The sequence below is a fragment of the Panthera uncia genome, chromosome A2 (genome assembly GCF_023721935.1).
Source record: "Panthera uncia isolate 11264 chromosome A2, Puncia_PCG_1.0, whole genome shotgun sequence".
Classification (NCBI taxonomy): Eukaryota; Metazoa; Chordata; class Mammalia; order Carnivora; family Felidae; genus Panthera; species Panthera uncia.
The window spans coordinates 7166791-7183955 of record NC_064816.1 but is presented as its reverse complement, the minus strand read 5'-3'; the positions used below and the strand labels follow the sequence as shown (position 1 = coordinate 7183955).

General features: G+C 56.9%; 1 protein-coding gene across 1 annotated transcript; it reads left to right on the top strand.

Annotated features, from left to right (window-relative positions):
* The first annotated feature begins 1841 nt into the window (after positions 1-1841).
* CDC37 (cell division cycle 37, HSP90 cochaperone) lies at positions 1842-12882 on the top strand. Its single transcript, XM_049642438.1, has 8 exons — positions 1842-2209; positions 7565-7846; positions 8179-8287; positions 8396-8511; positions 8592-8714; positions 9267-9449; positions 9539-9610; positions 10695-12882. Exons 1-8 carry the CDS (start codon positions 2108-2110, stop codon positions 10848-10850), a joined length of 1143 nt encoding a protein of 380 aa, XP_049498395.1. The 5' UTR covers positions 1842-2107; the 3' UTR covers positions 10851-12882.
* Positions 12883-17165: the final 4283 nt, after the last annotated feature.

Below are 17165 nucleotides of genomic sequence, written 5' to 3'. Positions count from 1 at the left end.
AGGCAGAGCCGATGCTAAGTGGTGTGGGGCTGTGGGATGCAGCAGAGAAAGCCTAGGTAGCTCAGAGGACCACCAGCCGCCCACCCCCACCTCACAGGTACGAGAGACACAGCAGAGGATGCGCTGATGGGGGGGGGGGTGGTGGTGTGGGAAACCCAGGGACGGTGCACATCAACTCGGAGGGCTCCGTGTCAGTGCCCAGCTGGAGATGCTTTGCTGGCAGATTAGGAAAGTCTTGGCGCTGATGGGGAAGCTTCCGGCGCCCTGTCCCCAATTCTGGGACCTGGGGCTCCCAGGACCCCGTTTCACTGGGGCCGGTCGGCTCCAGTCTCCAGAGCCAGGGAGAGACCTCCACGGCTACCCGGGAATCGCTGGCATCTGGGGTCCTCCCCACACACCCACAGCCCGGAGGCCAGCCTGAAGCCCTCAAAGGGCGCACGGGTGGGCCCCGGCTTACTTGGGGAGCGGGGAAAGCCCACAGCGTCCTGGTCCCCTCCCTCCGGGGTGCCGGGTCCCCTTCCCCACCGCAGCTCGCAGCCCGAAGCTTACCTTGCAGTGGGGCTGGGGAGGGGATGCCCGGCCCTCTCCGGCCTGAGGGCCGGGAGGGGACAGGGGTGTCCAGACCCTTTGTTTGCTGTTGTGTGTGTATGTGTGTGCGCGACTGTGAGACCCGCTGGGGTGTAGGTCCGTGCGCGCGCGTGCCCGGGCCTTGACGGCCGCGGAGGTGCTGGACTGCCCGGGCTGGCGGGGGGGGGGGGGGGGGGGGGGGGGGGGGGGGAGGAGAGGGGGACTCCCCCGCCCCCGCCCGCCCACTCGCGGGTTTGAAAGATGCTCGAGGGGGAGGGGTTGGCAGCGGGCGGGCGCTTTTGTCTGGATGGCCCCTCCCCTTCCCTGGGTAGGGGAATCCCCCCCCTCGGGAGACCTTCAATCCATTTCCTCTAGTCCCTTCCCTCCAAACACCCTTGGGGTAGTCTGGGAAAAAGCGCCCCTTACCCAAGGGGCTGGAGCTCCTCCCATCTCACCCGCCCCCACGGAACGCCCTTTAATCTGAGATAATCTTGGCTTTAGGCTGCAACACGGCCTTTTATCCCGGTATCAAAACGAGGGTTGGGATGTACGCTAGGGTGCAGCTGGGGTCGCCCAAGCTCACAGTAATGGAGTCTTTAGAGCCCCGGCCGAGGAAGGGGGCCCCAGACCAAAGGGGAGGGGCTACGAACGATTCTAGAGTACCACCACAAGGAAAGCCTCCTTCCGCACCTCCACGATCCCCTTCCCGTCCCCAGTCTGCGCGGGGCCTGGAGCACACAGACCGTTGGCTTGACATTAGCGACACCCAGCGGTCGCACGGGGAGACGCCGCAGACAAGGCTCCGGAGACCGTTAGGGTGATCCGGGTGATTTTTAGAGGGGGCGTGTGTGTGCGAATCCCAGCTCAGGAATGGCAGAGGGCTGGGACGCCAGCGGGAGGCTGTGGTCCGAGTCAGGGAAACAAAGACCCCTAAGGCAGGGCCACGTCGCCCCCACATCCCCAAAGGCAGGACCGTATTCCTCCTCCGCTTAGACCTTTCCAGGGCAGGGCCCTGTACCCCTCGGTCTGGGAAAGTGCTCTGATCAAGACACCTCTCCCCAGCCTTGTGTGTGGTCCTCGTCTCAAGGGGCAGGGGGAGAGGTCTTCCCGCCGAAGCCCGCCCCTGCAGAGGGCTCGGGCTGACGTCACTGCGGCGTGGCTAAGGGGACTCGCTCTCTGCCCCGCCCCTCGCGGCCGCAGCAAACGCCCAGCGGGGGGCAGCAGGAGAGCGGAAGGGGGGGATCGGGGTCGGAACGCCAGTCCGTATGCCCCCAGGAGGTGCCCAGTGGAGGCCCGCGCCCAGTGAGGCGGGGTCTTTGCGGGGACTCCCGGGGGCCGGAACACGTGCGCAGGTCCCTTTAAGGTAAACCGGGTCGCCAGTGCCGCCACCGCGGTTACTAGGGATATAACGTCATGCGCGGGCGGGGACGTGCGCGCCCGGGCGGAAGCGGAAGGGGCGGGGCTCCGCAGGCCGAGTCTCCAGCGCTGCCGCCGCCAGAGTCAGAGCCGGAGCCCGTGCGGGCTGAGCCGCTGAGGCAAGATGGTGGACTATAGCGTGTGGGACCACATCGAGGTGTCTGACGATGAGGACGAGACGCACCCCAACATCGACACGGCCAGTCTCTTCCGCTGGCGGCACCAGGTAAGGCGCGCGCGCCCATCCCCTTCCTTTCCCCCTCCCCCCCTCCCCCGGCCCGGGTCTCCGCTCCAGAGTTCTGACCCCTAGTACTGCCAGGGACCCCGCCATTGCCACCTGGGGTTCCCAACGCACAGTCTGGACTTTTAATATCGCTTAGGGGTTCCTCGATTCAACTCTAGACCCCAGAACTGCAGGGCGCTGAGTCCCTACCTGAGATCCCAGGCCTCCCCTCCGATTTCTGTATGGAACTCCCTGTTGACCCCTAGGGCACCTTCCTCCGAGTACAAACTGATAAGACAAGCTTTGGGGGTGTCCCCCAATCCCGTCTGGGACCTCCCACTGACTCGCAAACCTCTGCCTCAGAGTCCGGACCCTGGTAATATTTGGGGACGCACTTCTGATCTTGGATAGACCATCGGTCCCTCTCCAATCACTAGAGTCCTCAATAGTTTGAATTTATTCTGCGATCTTCCTCCCTAGTTCTTGGCAGAGATTCCCATTCAGGTCCAGAGATCCCGCTCCTTCTCCAAACAGAACAAGGCTCTCTGTCCTCCCCTGAGATTCCTGTTCCTGGCTTGAGATTCCAACCCAGGACCCCTTCCCTAGAATGTAGACTGGTGCTCCACCAGGGCCTTCGGTCCCATCCAGGCTGGAGTTTTGGAACCCGTTTTCCCTCCGGACTGAACCACCAGCTCCACTCTGATGGAGCCTCCAATTCTAGCCACTCTAGCCTCACCTACTGTGGACCCCATTTCCCACTAGTCCAGGAAGCCCTACCCCGCAGGACTTCCGGCACAGCCAGAGCCCCTGCCCCTCCTTGCTTTTGCAAGCCCAGGCACCAGCCACCCCCAACGGCTTCCTGTAGGTAGCCTAGGAATGCCTTATACCAACTCAAGTCCAACATCCAAACCCACCTGGCCTCCCTCCTGTCCCCAGCTTGGTCTGCTGCTGTCAGGCACCCCACTTGCCCCTGCTCTCATGAGGGACCCTCCCAATCTGATTCCAAATTTACTGCCCTTTCTTTTATCTATTTGCCCCCCAGTCCAGATCCTGGAGTCCTACCTGGGTGTCCTCCCGCCTCTCCCTGCCCAGCAGTGCTCACAGACCAACAGAACAGGTCTCATAAGACCTAATATTCTAACCTCTTGCTCCCCCAAATCGGGGCTCCTACACCCACATACTTGTGCATGTTACACTCACACTGAGGGCGTATATTCCTCAGAACCTTCCACTTGGGAATTCCCCACCCCACCCTCGCATATAGCAACTCCCAGTCATTTATCCAGAACCTCCTAGAAGGGCCCTTCCCCATCCTGCAGTGTCTTTAGTCCCTACATCTGGTCCCCAAGCCCATGTCCAGCCCTTACCTTAAAGCAGCAATCTCTTGGGCCTTAACCTGCCAGGCAAGCCACTGGGTGTAAGAAGAAAGTTCTAGCACTTTCCTTTACTTGCCGTGTGTAACATTTTATTATGAAATGCTTAAGACCTCCGCAGAGCTCTAAAGACTATTCTTGGGAACACCTATTTCTGTCACATAAAGAGGTTAATCTATACAGCTGTGTGTGAAGAACAGTTTGGTCCTGCCGGGTGGGAAGGCTCCCACCTGGTGCCCCCTCTCCTGCAGAATCCTGCCCGCCATGATGCCTTCCTCCCTCTGGGCACAGGACCTTCCCCCCCCCCCTCCCGTCCTGCTGAGGGCCCTGTAGCTATAGCGGAGAGTGTTGGGGCGGGGGAGGGGAGGTAACCACCTTTAGCGCCCCATTCAGTGGCAGGCAAGCTTGGGTTCTAATCCCAGCCCTCCCACTTACTCCTTTACTTTCCCTGCCCCTAGAGACCATCCTAAGACTGAAACGAGATTAGGCCCAGCTGGTACTTGGCTCTGGGCTGGGAGAGAGAGTCCCCACATGGGAGGGGGAGGGGGGATTAGTGTAAAGGTAGCCTGGTGTGCTTCCGAGCGTGGGCCGGCACACCTAAGTTCCAATCCTCGCTTCTCAATCACTGACTTATTGTACGACCTCTAGTGAGTCGTCTTCTCTCTTTGTGCCTAAATTTTTCCGGCTGGGAATACTAAGCGTGTCCACCCAATAGGGTCATTATGAGGAGTTACCTTATTTTTTTAATGTTTGTATTTATTTATTTATTTATTATTTTTTTTTTTTAGAGAAAGAGCAAGCAAGCACGCACAGGGGTAGGGGGAGGAGCAGAGAGAAAGGGACAGAGAATCCCAGGCAGGCTGACACTGGGCTCCATCCCATGCACCACGAGATGACAACCTGAGCTGAAATCAGGAGTCGGACGCCTAACTGTGCCACCCAGTCGTCCCTGGGGTTCCCTTCCTTACTTAATGTGTGTAATGTCCTTGAGACAACATCTGACATGTGATGAGCTGTCTGTAAACTTGAACCGCTCTCTGTCATCATTGTTATTTAGGTAATTCGCGTTCGTGGTAAAGAAAAATTCCAGAGGTTCCAGAAGGGGACAAGGGAGTCTCCCAGCCCCAGTTCCCTGGCTTCCTTGTCCAAATTACTGTTACTGGTTCCTCGTGGCTCCTTCCATTGAACTGTATGGCACTGAGATTCTGTGAGCCTCCGTCTTTCTGTCCGTACGGCAGGAGGGTGGTGAGCCCTGCCGGCCCCTTCTCTCTGCGGTGGCTTCTGCCCTGCCCAGCCCGCTGCCCCTGCCAGCTCCGGGATGGCTTTATTTAGCTTCAGCCTCCCTGGCGGCCACTCAGAGGACACCGAGAAGAGCTTGGTGGCCGCCCAGCATAAGCCAGCAGGGTGATAGTTTCCCGCCACCACCTGAGGCCAGCTGTAATGCCAACTCCAGAGAGCTGCTCACAAGGCAGCAGGAAGCCTCCAGGGCCCCGCAGGCCCATCGTGGAGGTGGGGGAAGTGATGGAGCCCACGGCTTCTTTCTCTTTCCCCTCCACGAAGCAAGGGCCTCCTCAACCTTTGACCACATGGGGGGAAAGTGAGGCTTGGGATTGATTGTATGGGTCCTGTGGGGCATTAGAGGAGGGCCCCGTTTCCTGACCCTCACCCACCAGGTGCCTGGCTCTGTGCTAGAACCTGGAGATACAGCCTCGAATAAGGCACAGAAGTGACTTAGCAGACCTTTCTGGTGGCGGCGGCCATGACAGTGGTGATACCGTGGGGTGTGTTCATTACTGAGTATGAACAGTATGCAAGCTGTTTCCTTGGAATAGCTCTTGAGGGCCCACTTCGCAACGAGGAATACGAAGGCTGTGAGAGTGGAAGTGACTCAGCCAAGGTCATGTTGCCCGTAAGTGGTGGAGCTGGGTGATGTGACTGTGGCAACAACCACTCCCAGTTATCGGGCATTTGCTCTGGCAAATCCGTCTAAATGCTTGAAGTGCATTTTTTCTTGTTTGAGCCCCAGAACAGTCCCCAAAGAGAAAGGCAGAGAGAGGGAGTGTCCCCTCGGATAGTAAGGACTGTAGCCACCATGGCTGAGTGTCCAGCATGGCTCTGGACCATCTGTCCTAACTTGTAATCTTGGCTTCTCCCAGTGCAACCCCGTGAGGGTGCTGTTGTCTGCATTTGACAGATGAGGAAACTGAGGTCCCTAGAAGTTAGGGGATTGACCCAAGGACATCCAGCCTTTACTTGGTGGCCATGGGGTATGACCCCACATTTGGGGTCCTGTGGCTGTCCTCCAGCATCTTATCCTATGTTCTGATGATCGCGAAGGGGCCTTTGGGGCTCACTGATGCAGAGTGGGGGCACTTGCGGAAGGCTCTGTGTAGGTGGAGTGAGGGGAAAAGAGTTCCAGATGGAAGGAACAGCATGTGCAGAGGCTGAGAGTCAAAAGAGGGCTGTTGCATTTGGGGAACCTTAAGGGCCAGCATCTGCCTGGGACCCAGAGTTGGGAGAGGAGAGTGGGACCCAGGCCCCTGTGGGGCCTTGGTGCCATCTGGGCAGCTTGGGGCAAGGGTCAAGGTTCCCATCTGAACCCAGACAGTTCAGGTTGGGGTATCCGGGAGGACTGAAGACAGATGTGCGTATTTCAAAGACTCCTCTGGCAGCCTCTGAGTCTAGATTGGGGGACCAGCGATGGAAGGCACTGGCACTTCTCAGGGCCCCGTCAGTGGCTCTGGATTGAGCAGGCATTGAGATGATGGAGCTGAGCAGGGATGGAGAGCAGACAGGGCCATGCGATGCTACAGGGGGTCCAGCGGGGAACTGAGCGAGAGCAGGAATGAGGAGGGGTGCTATCTGAGCTTGGGGTGCAGCAGAAGAGAAGGTCTGGGGAGCAATTGCGGTGGGGGGGGATGGGAGACTTGGGGGTACCGAGCTAACGCTCAGGGTGGGGTACTGGCCCGGAGACAGCTGAAGGGGTTTGGGCAGCGGTCCAGGAGCCGTACTTGGGGTGAAGCAAATTGGAGGGGCGTCTGGAAGTGAGAGCCATCAGGACTGGGTAGCATAGAAGGAGGGAAGGACAGGGCCAGTGAGCAGGCCTCAGCCACGGGCAGAGATGGCTGGAGGAGGTTGCTGAGCAGGGGAGGGCACCCGAGTGTCACTGAGGGCGGCTCCAAGGAAGAGGGGGGGCCTGAGACCCCCATTCAGTATTTCATTACTTTATTCACCCAACGAGTGTTTCCTGAGCCTTTACTGTGCACTTGTGTGTGCAGACACGAGAGTGAGCAGAGCCCCACCTCCACGGAGCTATTACCCTTAGAAGGGTACGGTGTCCAAAACACGATAAGGGGGTGCCTGGGTGGCTCAGTCAGTTAAGCGTCCGACTTCAACTCCAGTCATGATCTCACGGTTCATGGGCTCAAGCCCCACGTCGGGCTCTGGGCTGACAGCTCAGAGCCTGGAGCCTGTTTCGGATTCTGTGTCTCCCTCTCTCTCTGCCCCTCCCCTGCTCGCTGTCTCTTTCAAAAATAAATAAACATTATAAAAAAAAAAAAAGACTGGTAAGCATGGGAGGGAGTAAGCGGTGGTGGGAGGGAAATCTGGAGAGAGAGCCAGCAGCCGGTATAAATGCCCTGAGGTTTGAAGTGGGCTCAAGGAAAGGGGAGGCAGCCGTTGTGACTGGAGGAAGGGGGCAGGGCAGACGGTGCACGGCCTTGTGGGTCAGGGTCAGGGATAGGACTGGGGCTTTTGCTCTGAGTGATGCGGATACGAGAAGGGAGGGTTCTCAGCGGTGGGTGGACTCGCACAGGTGTGTGCAGGTGGGGCGGAAGGGAAGCCGCCGCCGGGTCTGTGGTGCAGAGGGTGGTGCGGTGCGGACACCCCCCTGGGGCCATCCCCGATGCTGCTGGGCCGGGATGGGGCGGGGCTGGGGTCAGGGGACAGGCCCTTCCCCAGAGTGAAGGGCTGCCTCTGCCCGCAGGCCCGGGTGGAGCGCATGGAGCAGTTCCAGAAGGAGAAGGAGGAGCTGGAGAGGGGCTGCCGCGAGTGCAGGCGCAAGGTGGCCGAGTGCCAGCGGAGGCTGAAGGAGCTGGAGGCGGCGGAGGGCGAGGGCAGCAAGGCGGAGCTAGAGCGGCTGCAGGCTGAGGCTCAGCAGCTGCGCAAGGAGGAGCGGAGCTGGGAGCAGAAGCTGGAGGAGATGCGCAAGAAGGAGAAGAGCATGCCCTGGAACGTGGACACGCTCAGCAAGGACGGCTTCAGCAAGGTGCGGGGGCGGGGCCGGGCAGGGTGCACTGGGTGGCGGGCGGGCAGGTGGGGGGCAAGGATCGTGCAGGTGGAGGGAGGGATGGACTGGTGGGCCCGGGCGTGGGGCCCCGGGCGGATGGAGCACCCCACTGGTACCCCCCTCTGATCTGCCCGAAGGCCCTAGTGCGAGGCCACACCCGCCACACCCACGCTCCCGCCGCCTCGATGCTCACGGCGCCGTCGCCACCTCCGCCGTGGATGGGATGGGCGCTGCGGCCTCGGCCCAGCCGGCCGAGCTGGAGGCGCCGTGCGGCCTCGCCCCAGCCCACTCCCCCTCTCGCCCCATCACAGAGCATGGTCAACACCAAGCCAGAGCAGGCGGAGGAGGAGTCGGAGGAAGTGAGGGAGCAGAAACACAAAACGTTCGTGGAGAAGTACGAGAAACAGATCAAGCACTTTGGTGAGTTGGGCGCGGGGTGGCGGGGGCCCCCTGGTGGGGGGTGCGGACGACAGGGGCTGGCCCCCCGCCTCCTGGGCCCTTCAGCGACTCACCGACGGTGTCTCGTAGGCATGCTCCGTCGCTGGGACGACAGCCAGAAGTACCTGTCGGACAACGTCCATCTGGTGTGCGAGGAGACCGCCAACTACCTGGTCATCTGGTGTATCGACCTAGAGGTGGAGGAGGTGAGTGGACCCTGCCCTGCGACTGGGAAAAGCCCTGCCCTGAGGCCACCACTTGGTGACACGCTGCTCTCCCTCGGCAGAAATGTGCACTCATGGAGCAGGTGGCCCACCAGACCATCGTCATGCAGTTCATCCTGGAGCTGGCTAAGAGCCTGAAGGTGGATCCCCGCGCCTGCTTCCGGCAGTTCTTCACCAAGATCAAGGTCGTGGCCCAGGAGCCGGGTCGGGTGGGGCGCGGGCCTCCTCGGGGCGCGGGCCACAGTCCACAGTCCACGCGTCCACCTCCGACTCAGGCCCGTGGGATCAGAACCCGCGATATCAGGAGAGGGCAGAGACGTGCAGGGGCCACAGACTGGTTGGCCCCCAGACAGAATCTAAAAGGGGAGCTGACAGGACGTGCCGGAAGTCCCTACGGGGGGGAGGGACAGAGCCAAGGGCACCTGGGGTTTCTCACCCAAGCGCCTGGAGGAACAGAGCTACCCGGGCAGCCGGTGGTGGTGATGCAGAGATCAGGTTGGCTGTGCCGACCTTGAGGTGCCTGCAGAGCCCCTCGGGCACGTGCAGGAGGTGAGCATCACATCACAGGTCTGTAGCTCAGGAGGCGTGCAGGCCGGTGGCCGTTAGCATGTGGACGGTGGGACTGGCTTGGAGGTTGTCCGGTGGAGGAGACTGACCGAGGGTCTGAGGGCCTGCTGCGGGGGGCGGGGGGGTCCTGGGTCCGGCCCAGCGAGTGCCTCCCGGCCCCGACCCTGCAGACAGCCGACCGCCAGTACATGGAGGGCTTCAACGACGAACTGGAGGCCTTCAAGGAGCGCGTGCGGGGCCGCGCCAAGCTGCGCATCGAGAAGGCCATGAAGGAATACGAGGAGGAGGAGCGCCGGAAGCGGCTCGGCCCCGGCGGCTTGGACCCCGTGGAGGTCTACGAGTCTCTCCCTGAGGTGCGGCTCCGGCTCCCCTGCACCGGGTGGGCAGCAGGCGGGACTCCCCGGGGACCCGGCTCCTGACCCCGGCCCATCTGCACCCGCAGGAACTGCAGAAATGCTTCGACGTGAAAGATGTGCAGATGCTTCAAGACGCCATCAGCAAGATGGACCCCACCGTGAGTAACCGCGCCCCAGGCCCGCCCACCAGCCAAGCTGAGCATCCAGGGAGAGCGAGGTGTCCCCCGCCCGTCCCTCCCCAGCCCTGCCTCCCCACGTTGCCGGTAGCAGTGTCCCCTCTGGGCTTCCCAGAGGAACAAGGGAGGTCGCGTCCCCTCGTGGCCGGCACGGGAGGCAGCCAGGCTTTCGTGCCACGCGCTCGTTTACGTACGCGGAGCAGCTCCGGTGTGACTCCAGCAGCGAACACGGAACTTTCAGCATATCCCCTGCCATTGAGTGTCACTGTCACCATGGGCCGTTTATGAGCATAGTGGGCACACCAGGCTGACTCCACCTTTGCCCAAGAAAGGGGCTCTGCTCCCCAGCCTTGGTTACCCCATCAAACCACGGTTTCTATGCTAGTACGGAAAATGGTTGAACACTTGGTAAACGTCAACTGTTTTATTAAGTAAGGTCTACGCCCAGTGTGGGCTTGAACTCGCGACCCAGAGATCACGAGTCGCGTGCCCTACTACTGACTGAGACAGTCAGGCGCCCCTGGCTGGTGTTGTTACCAGGAACAGTAATAGTGCTGGTAAGCAGGACTTTGTGTCTTCCTAGACCTTGGTTTGATCCCATTCCTGCCACTTGGCTCGCTCGTTGGCCACACTAGTTCCTCCTCTGTGAAACGGGTCTAGTCGCAGGACCTGGCCCAGGATTACTAGAAGCTTCCACGAGAATGGCTCTCTAGACCTGGGGTCTGCAAACTGGTTCACAGGCTCAGTGCCTGTCTTTATAAGTAAACGCGTTTTGCCGGAACGTAGCTTTTATTCTGGATGTACGTTGTTTAATTTGAATTAAAGTTAAGTAAAATGTAAAGTTCTGTTCCTCCCCCGCACTGGCCACTGAAGTTTTGGCAGCCACGTGTGGCTGGTGGCTGCCGTGTTGGATGATGCCGATTACAGGCCACTCCCATCGTTGCAGAGTCCCTTGGGCCAGCTCTGGGCTAGAACAAGCAGTAAGAACGTCCAGGGATATGCAGGGCACGGGCAGGGCCGCTAGGAGGCCGCAGCCCGGCCTCACTCGCCACCTCTCTCCCCACAGGATGCGAAGTACCACATGCAGCGCTGCATCGACTCTGGCCTCTGGGTCCCCAACTCCAAGTCCAGCGAGGCCAAGGAGGGGGAGGAGGCAGGCCCCGGGGACCCCTTGCTGGAAGCCGGCCCCAAGCCAGGCGACAAGAAGGATGTCAGCGCGTGACTCGCCCCGGCTGCCGCCTGCCTGCCCGCAGGCCCCCGTGTGCCCCTTTTCAGAAAACAAAAATAGATGCCTCTCCCCAGCTCCTGGCTTCCTCCACTTGCGCTGCTCCGGCCCGGCCCGGGTCAGGGAGAGAGCTGCCCCCATCCCACTGCCCCCACCTCAGTGCTCATCCAAGTCTCTGCTTTGAGTCAAGGGGCTTCACTGCCTGCAGGCCACCCCCCCACCCCCCACCCATCAGCATTATGCCAAAGGCCTGAGGGTCCAGGGAGGGGTGGAGGTCGCTAGGCTGGTCCGTGGGGTGTGGGGAGGGTCCCCAACCCAGAGGCCTGCTCCAGTCACTATGGGCTCTGTTTTCACTGTTCATCCGCTCTCGAGTCTTCTATATGGTAAACAGCAATGATCTACCAATAAAGGATTTCAGATGCTCAGGGGGGCGTCTCGAGGGCTGTTGACACAGCTCTTCTCTTGGGGTGGGAGGGGAACCCAGTGAGTGTCAGAGGCCTGGCCTGTGTCGCCCCAGGCCTTATCCTCCAGCTATCTCTATTCTGGTTCTCTCTATTCTGGTTCCAGGCTCTTCTTACACAAGCTATTCCACTGCCTAGAACATTCTTCCCCAGGATGCCTCTACGTTAGAGTTCTCAGCTACACCCCCCACTCTTTGTGGCTTGTCCTCCAGGCCCCCTGCTGCCACCCATTCAGGAACATCATCCTCAATCTCTGACCACTGCCCTTGGTCTCCATGACCTCTTCCCTGGTCCGGATCCCCGCCACCTCTGGCCTGCAGCCTGCCCCAGCCTCCTCCCCATCTCCCCTTTCCACACCAGACGCCAACAGGCCGTGGCCGGAGGGTGGCCGTGAACAAGGTACATCCTTCCCTCCCAGCAGAAGCCAAAAGCCCTCTCTGCAGCAGACAGGCGTGCACCTTCTGCCCGGTCCTCTCTCTGCCCTGGTCTCGTGTCCTCCCCTCTGTTCTCCCTCTCTCCTTGCAGGTTCTTGAGCACTTTAAATTTCTCTTTATCAGTGTGACCTTGGCAACTTCCTTAGCCTCAGTGTACCCCTCCTGTGCACAATGAGTAATGTTAGTGCCTTTCTCCTGGGGCAGTACTAAAATGACATCCTACCACAGGGCAAGCATGGTGCCTGGCACTTAGATGCTCAAAATGCGGGCCTTGGTGTGTGCCTGTCCCTTTACCCAAACACCCTTCCCTGCAGCCCTCACAGGGCTCCTTTATAAAGTAACAGAACGTTTGGGCCACAGAAAAGGGCCTCAAGAATAGTATACTATGATGAACAAAGACATCAGTTTAAGATGAAACCAACCAGTGAATCCCTCTGCCTGCCCCTTTCCAGGAGACCCCACTCCCGGCAGCTGCTTGTCATTCAGACCAGAGCTCAGTGCCACTTTTTCCCAGGAGCCCTCCCTGACCCGCCCGAGCTGCCCCTCACTTCCAGCCAGGCGGCTCGCCTCACCTGCCATGTGCCAAGCTTTGTCAACCTCACGTCGTCCTCTCCCTTGCGCTGTGAGCACCACCAGGGCACAAACAGTGTCACGTGGTCCTCAGGTGCTCACAGTGCCCTGGAGGGGTCCTGGCGCGCAGTGGGGGGGTCAGTAAACCTCTACCAAAGCAAAGAGCCTTTAGGTGGTGTTGGTGCACGTTGGTTGCCACCGGGGGGCAATAGTGAGCTGCAAACCCCAGTGGCCTCACCTAAAGCTTTTCATACGGCGGGAACGGCAGCCAGGGATCCAGAGGGCTTGGGCAGGAGGACGGCATCCTAGAGTCCTTGGTAAATCTCGCCTGTCCAGGATTCATCCAGGATTGGCAAGTTCATTGTTTACTGTGAAAACTTTCCAAGGTAGAATCCATATTACTGGCTTTTCCTTCTGCCTCAGGCTCCAATACAACTCAGCACTGTTACTGATTCTTTGCTTAAGATTTCAATATTTTGTGCGTGGGTGTTTTTGTTTTTTTTTTTTCCACATTCATTGTGCTTTTTAAAAATATTGCATTAAAGTATTTATCTTGGTTACTGAGCTTTTTGGTGCCCTCTTTTGCTTTCAAGCCTCACCTGCCTCACCCTAGTGTTGGCTCTCGTAGGACACGGGATTTAAAACGCATCAAGCAATACTAAAAAAACAGGGAGAGAGCTCCATATCTGCTCATTACCTACCCAGGCGGTTCCCTTCCCCCAATCACAGGAACCCACTGTCCATGGTTTCTTGTGACTACTTCCAGAGTTTCTTTTCAGAAACTTCTTACCCCCTCTCCTCTCTTTTACCCAAAACATAGCATATCCTATAGTCGGAAATGCATCTTTTTTTTTCACTGAACAACAGACCTGCAGACCGACCTCCCTTTATCGTCAACACTTCCTCATTCCTTCTATCCTGTGTAGAAAGCTCCAGTATACTCCTATCTCAGCATTGGTTTCACTGACCCATTTTGATTAACATCTGGGGTTTTCCCAGTCTCTATTTTTGCAAGCAAGAAATACCCTTGTGCACCACTTCCCATGAGTATGGGCATCCTACCTGTAGGAAAAATTCCTGGAAGCAGGATCACTGGGTCTTAGCTGGGGGGGGGGGGGGGGGGACAGAATTCAACTCAAAAGGGTTTAACAACAACTGCAATCAAGGGGTTGATGTATGTCAGGGATGTGAGCGGGGCAGGGGGATTGGAGAAGCAACAAATTATATCCAATGTTGTTTTTTTTTTTTTTTCTAATTAAAAAAAAAAACGTTTACTTAGGAGAGACAGAGTGCCAGCGGGACAGGGGCAGACAGCGAGAGGGAGGCACAGAATCTGAAGCAGGTTCCAGGCTCTGAGCTGCCAGCACAGAGCCCGACATGAGACTTGAACTCACAAACTGTGAGAGCACGACCTGAGCTGAAGTCAGATGCTCAACCAACTGAGCCACACAGGCATTCCTCAAATGTATTTTCTACAGCTGCTGTAACAACCACAAACTTAGCGCCTTCAACACAAATTTATTATCTTAGAGTTCTGCAGCCCAGAAGTGTGACACGAGTGTCACCGGGTTAAAACTAAGACATTGGGGGGGCGCCTGGGTGGCTCAGTTGGTTAAGTGGCCAACTTCGGCTCAGGTCATGATCTCGCGGCCCGTGAGTTCGAGCCCCGCATCGGGCTCCGTGCTGATCACTCAGAGCCTGGAGCCTGTTTCCGATTCTGTGTCTCCCTCTCTCTCTGACCCTCCCCCGTTCATGCTCTGTGTCTGTCTCAAAAATAAATAAATGTTAAAAAAAAAAAACAAAAAAAACAAAAAAAACTAAGACATTGGCAAAGCTACGATCCTTCTGAAAACTCGGGGTAGGATCCATTTCCTTGCCCTGTCCAGTTTCTAGAGGCTGCCCACAGTCCTTGGCTTGGGGCCTGACGCCATCTTCAAAGATGGTGAAAATAAGTCAGACTCTCACATCACATCACTCCGACTTCTTTTTCTTTTTTTAAGCCTATTTATTTTGAAAGTGGGGGGCGGGGGCAGAGAGAGAGAGACAGAGAATCCCAAGCAGGCTCCACACTGTCAGCGGAGCTCAACTCGGGGCTTGAATTCATGCACTGTGAGATCATGACCTGAGCCGAAACCAAGAGTCAGCCGCTTAACTGGTTGAGCCACCCAGGCGCCCTTCTGATTTCTTTTTCTGCCTCCCCCTTCCACTTTTAAGGATCCTTGTGATGACCTTGAACCCAACAGGATAATCTCCTTACCTTAAGGTCAACTGATTAGCATCTTCAATTTCTACCTGCAGACTAGTAACGCTCCTTGTTATGCTTCTTCCTAACGAAGCCTGACATGTTCACAGATTCCAAGGATTAGTTCATATGCTACACGGACACCTTTGGAAGTCTTTTATTCTGCCCACCACAGAGAGGCACCACATCCTAGGCTCAAGGGTATGTGCAGGAAACAGAATTAGCAGAACTCACCGAGATCTGGAGCCATGAAGAAAGTGCTCTTTGCAGAATATGTGGTCACAGAGACACAGCACAGCCACTGCCCAAACTGTGACCAGGCAGGGAGGGAGCAAGGGAACAGATATCCCTCCTTGGACTCCTACTTATGGTCTCCGGCCAGGCTCCCCCATTGGTAGAACCCACCAGAAGCCAGGGACATGGAAGCTGGATGAAGCACTTTGTTCTCTTGTGACCACAGAAGGAAGCCCTCTAGAAAAGCTGCTGCTCTAAGGCAACAAATATCCTGGGGCCTGGGGACAGAGCCTAGAACAAGTTACTCCAGCCCCCATGCCCCTTACCTGCCTACCCACCAAGTGAAAAGCCGAGATTCTCCACTATATTTATGCTGTTTCTTTTTTCCTGAGTGGGCGTTTTGTTTCTTTATTAATTATGATAAAATAAACATATGTAAAATTTCCCATTTTAACCACTTTTAAGCTCATGGTTCAGGGGCATTAAGTACATTCACGCTGCGGTGCAACCATCACCACCGCCCGTGTCCAGAATTCCTTTTTCTTCCCAAACTGAAACCCTGTCCCCATCAAACACGTGTTCCCCTTCGCCCTCCACCTGCCCTTGGCTCCTACCATCTTCTTTCTTTCTCTATGACTCTGACTCCTCGAGGGATCTGGTATAAATTGGGATCATTTGCCTTTTGCGTCTGGCTTCCTGCACTTCACATAATGTTTTCAAGACTCGTTGACGTTGTAGGACGAAGCACGTGTCAAAGCTTCATTCCTTGTTATGACAATAATATTCCATTGTACGGTTACATTACGTTTTGCGTATCCCTTCATCTGTTGATGGACACCTGGGTTGTTTCCATCTTTTGCCTAGCTGATGTTTTTAATTTCTACCCCCTTTCGAGTGCCTGAAATATTTCCTAATAAACAGTTCTGGGGGGCACCTGGTTGGCTCAGTCGGTTAAGCAGCTCAGGTCACATGGTCTCACGGGCTTTTCAGTCCACGCCCCGAGTTGGGATCCGTGCTGACAGCACGGAACATGCTCGGGATTTTCTCTCTCTCTCTCTCTCTCTCTCTCTCTCTCTCTGCCCCTACCCTGCTTGCGCTGCCTCTGTATCTCTCTCTCAAAAATAAGTAAACATTTTAAAAATTTTCTGCAAAACGGATCTATATGCCGTAGAAAGGAAAGATCACCAAGTAATACCATTCGCTAAATGAAAAAGATAATAGCATTCACTCCACACCTGGTTCTAAGCTCTTACGTGTAGTAACTCATCTGGCATTCCTGACCTCTCTCTGAGTTTGAGACTCCAGTTAGCCCCGTTTGGCAGAGGAGGAAACTGAGGCATGGAGACGTTAAGTGTCTGCCCGGGATCACACAGTGACTGAGCTGGGATTTGAACCCAGACCTTCTGGTTCCGGCCTTCCTGCGCGTTAACTCCTCCGTTTCCTCCCAAGACAAGCAGAGAATGTCTAGTTTCAGGCCGCCGGTGGGACTTGACTAGACTCCTGTATTCACATGTGTGGCTGACAGGGTGTGACAATTCCTTGGAAGCGTTCCCAGAAAACTGACCAACCTAATGGCTGTTTGGGGGAAGGGGCTGACGGGTCCACAGATCCTCCAATTGAAAAGAACACAAAGATTCCAATTTAGTTCATCAATTCTTGGCTCTTCCCTGGTCTGCTGGGAGCTCCGGGAGGCCCCTCCCTGCAGACTCAGGGGAATCCCCCCAGTGCTAACTTCCTCCTGAAAATCCGCTGGACACCGGTGACCAATTGTCTCAGGTCGTTCAGGTCTGTCGCAGTTTTCACCGCGGAAGTCCCCAGCCTGGGAATCTCCCTTGGTCCTGGGTAAACCCCGGTGGTTGGTGTATGCTGTGAGGGAGGAGTTTGAGAAGGAGGCCTTGGGCCCTGGGAGCGGTATCTGAGCCTTCCCTGCCGCTTCCGTGGCCTCTTTTTTTTTTTTAATGTTTATTTGTTTATTTTGCGGGAGAGTGGGGGAGAGAGAATCTCCAGCAGGCTCCACGCTCTCAGTGCAGAGCCCAATGCGGGGCTTGATCCCAAGAACCCTGAGATCATGACCTGAGCCAAAGTCAATGGTCTGACACTTAACCCACCGAGCCACCCAGGCGCCCCTAAAAATAAAATCTTAAAAATAAATAAATAAATACAGGGGCACCTGGGTGGTTCAGTGGGTTGGGCATCCGACTTTGGCTCAGGTCGTGATCTCGTGGTTCCTGGGTTCGAGCCCCACGTCGGGCCCTGGGCTGACAGCTCAGAGCCTGGAGCCTGCTTCGGATTGTGTGTGTCTCTCTCTCTCTCTGCCCCTCCCCCACTTGCACTCTCTCTCAAAAATAAATAAACATTAAAAACATTAGAA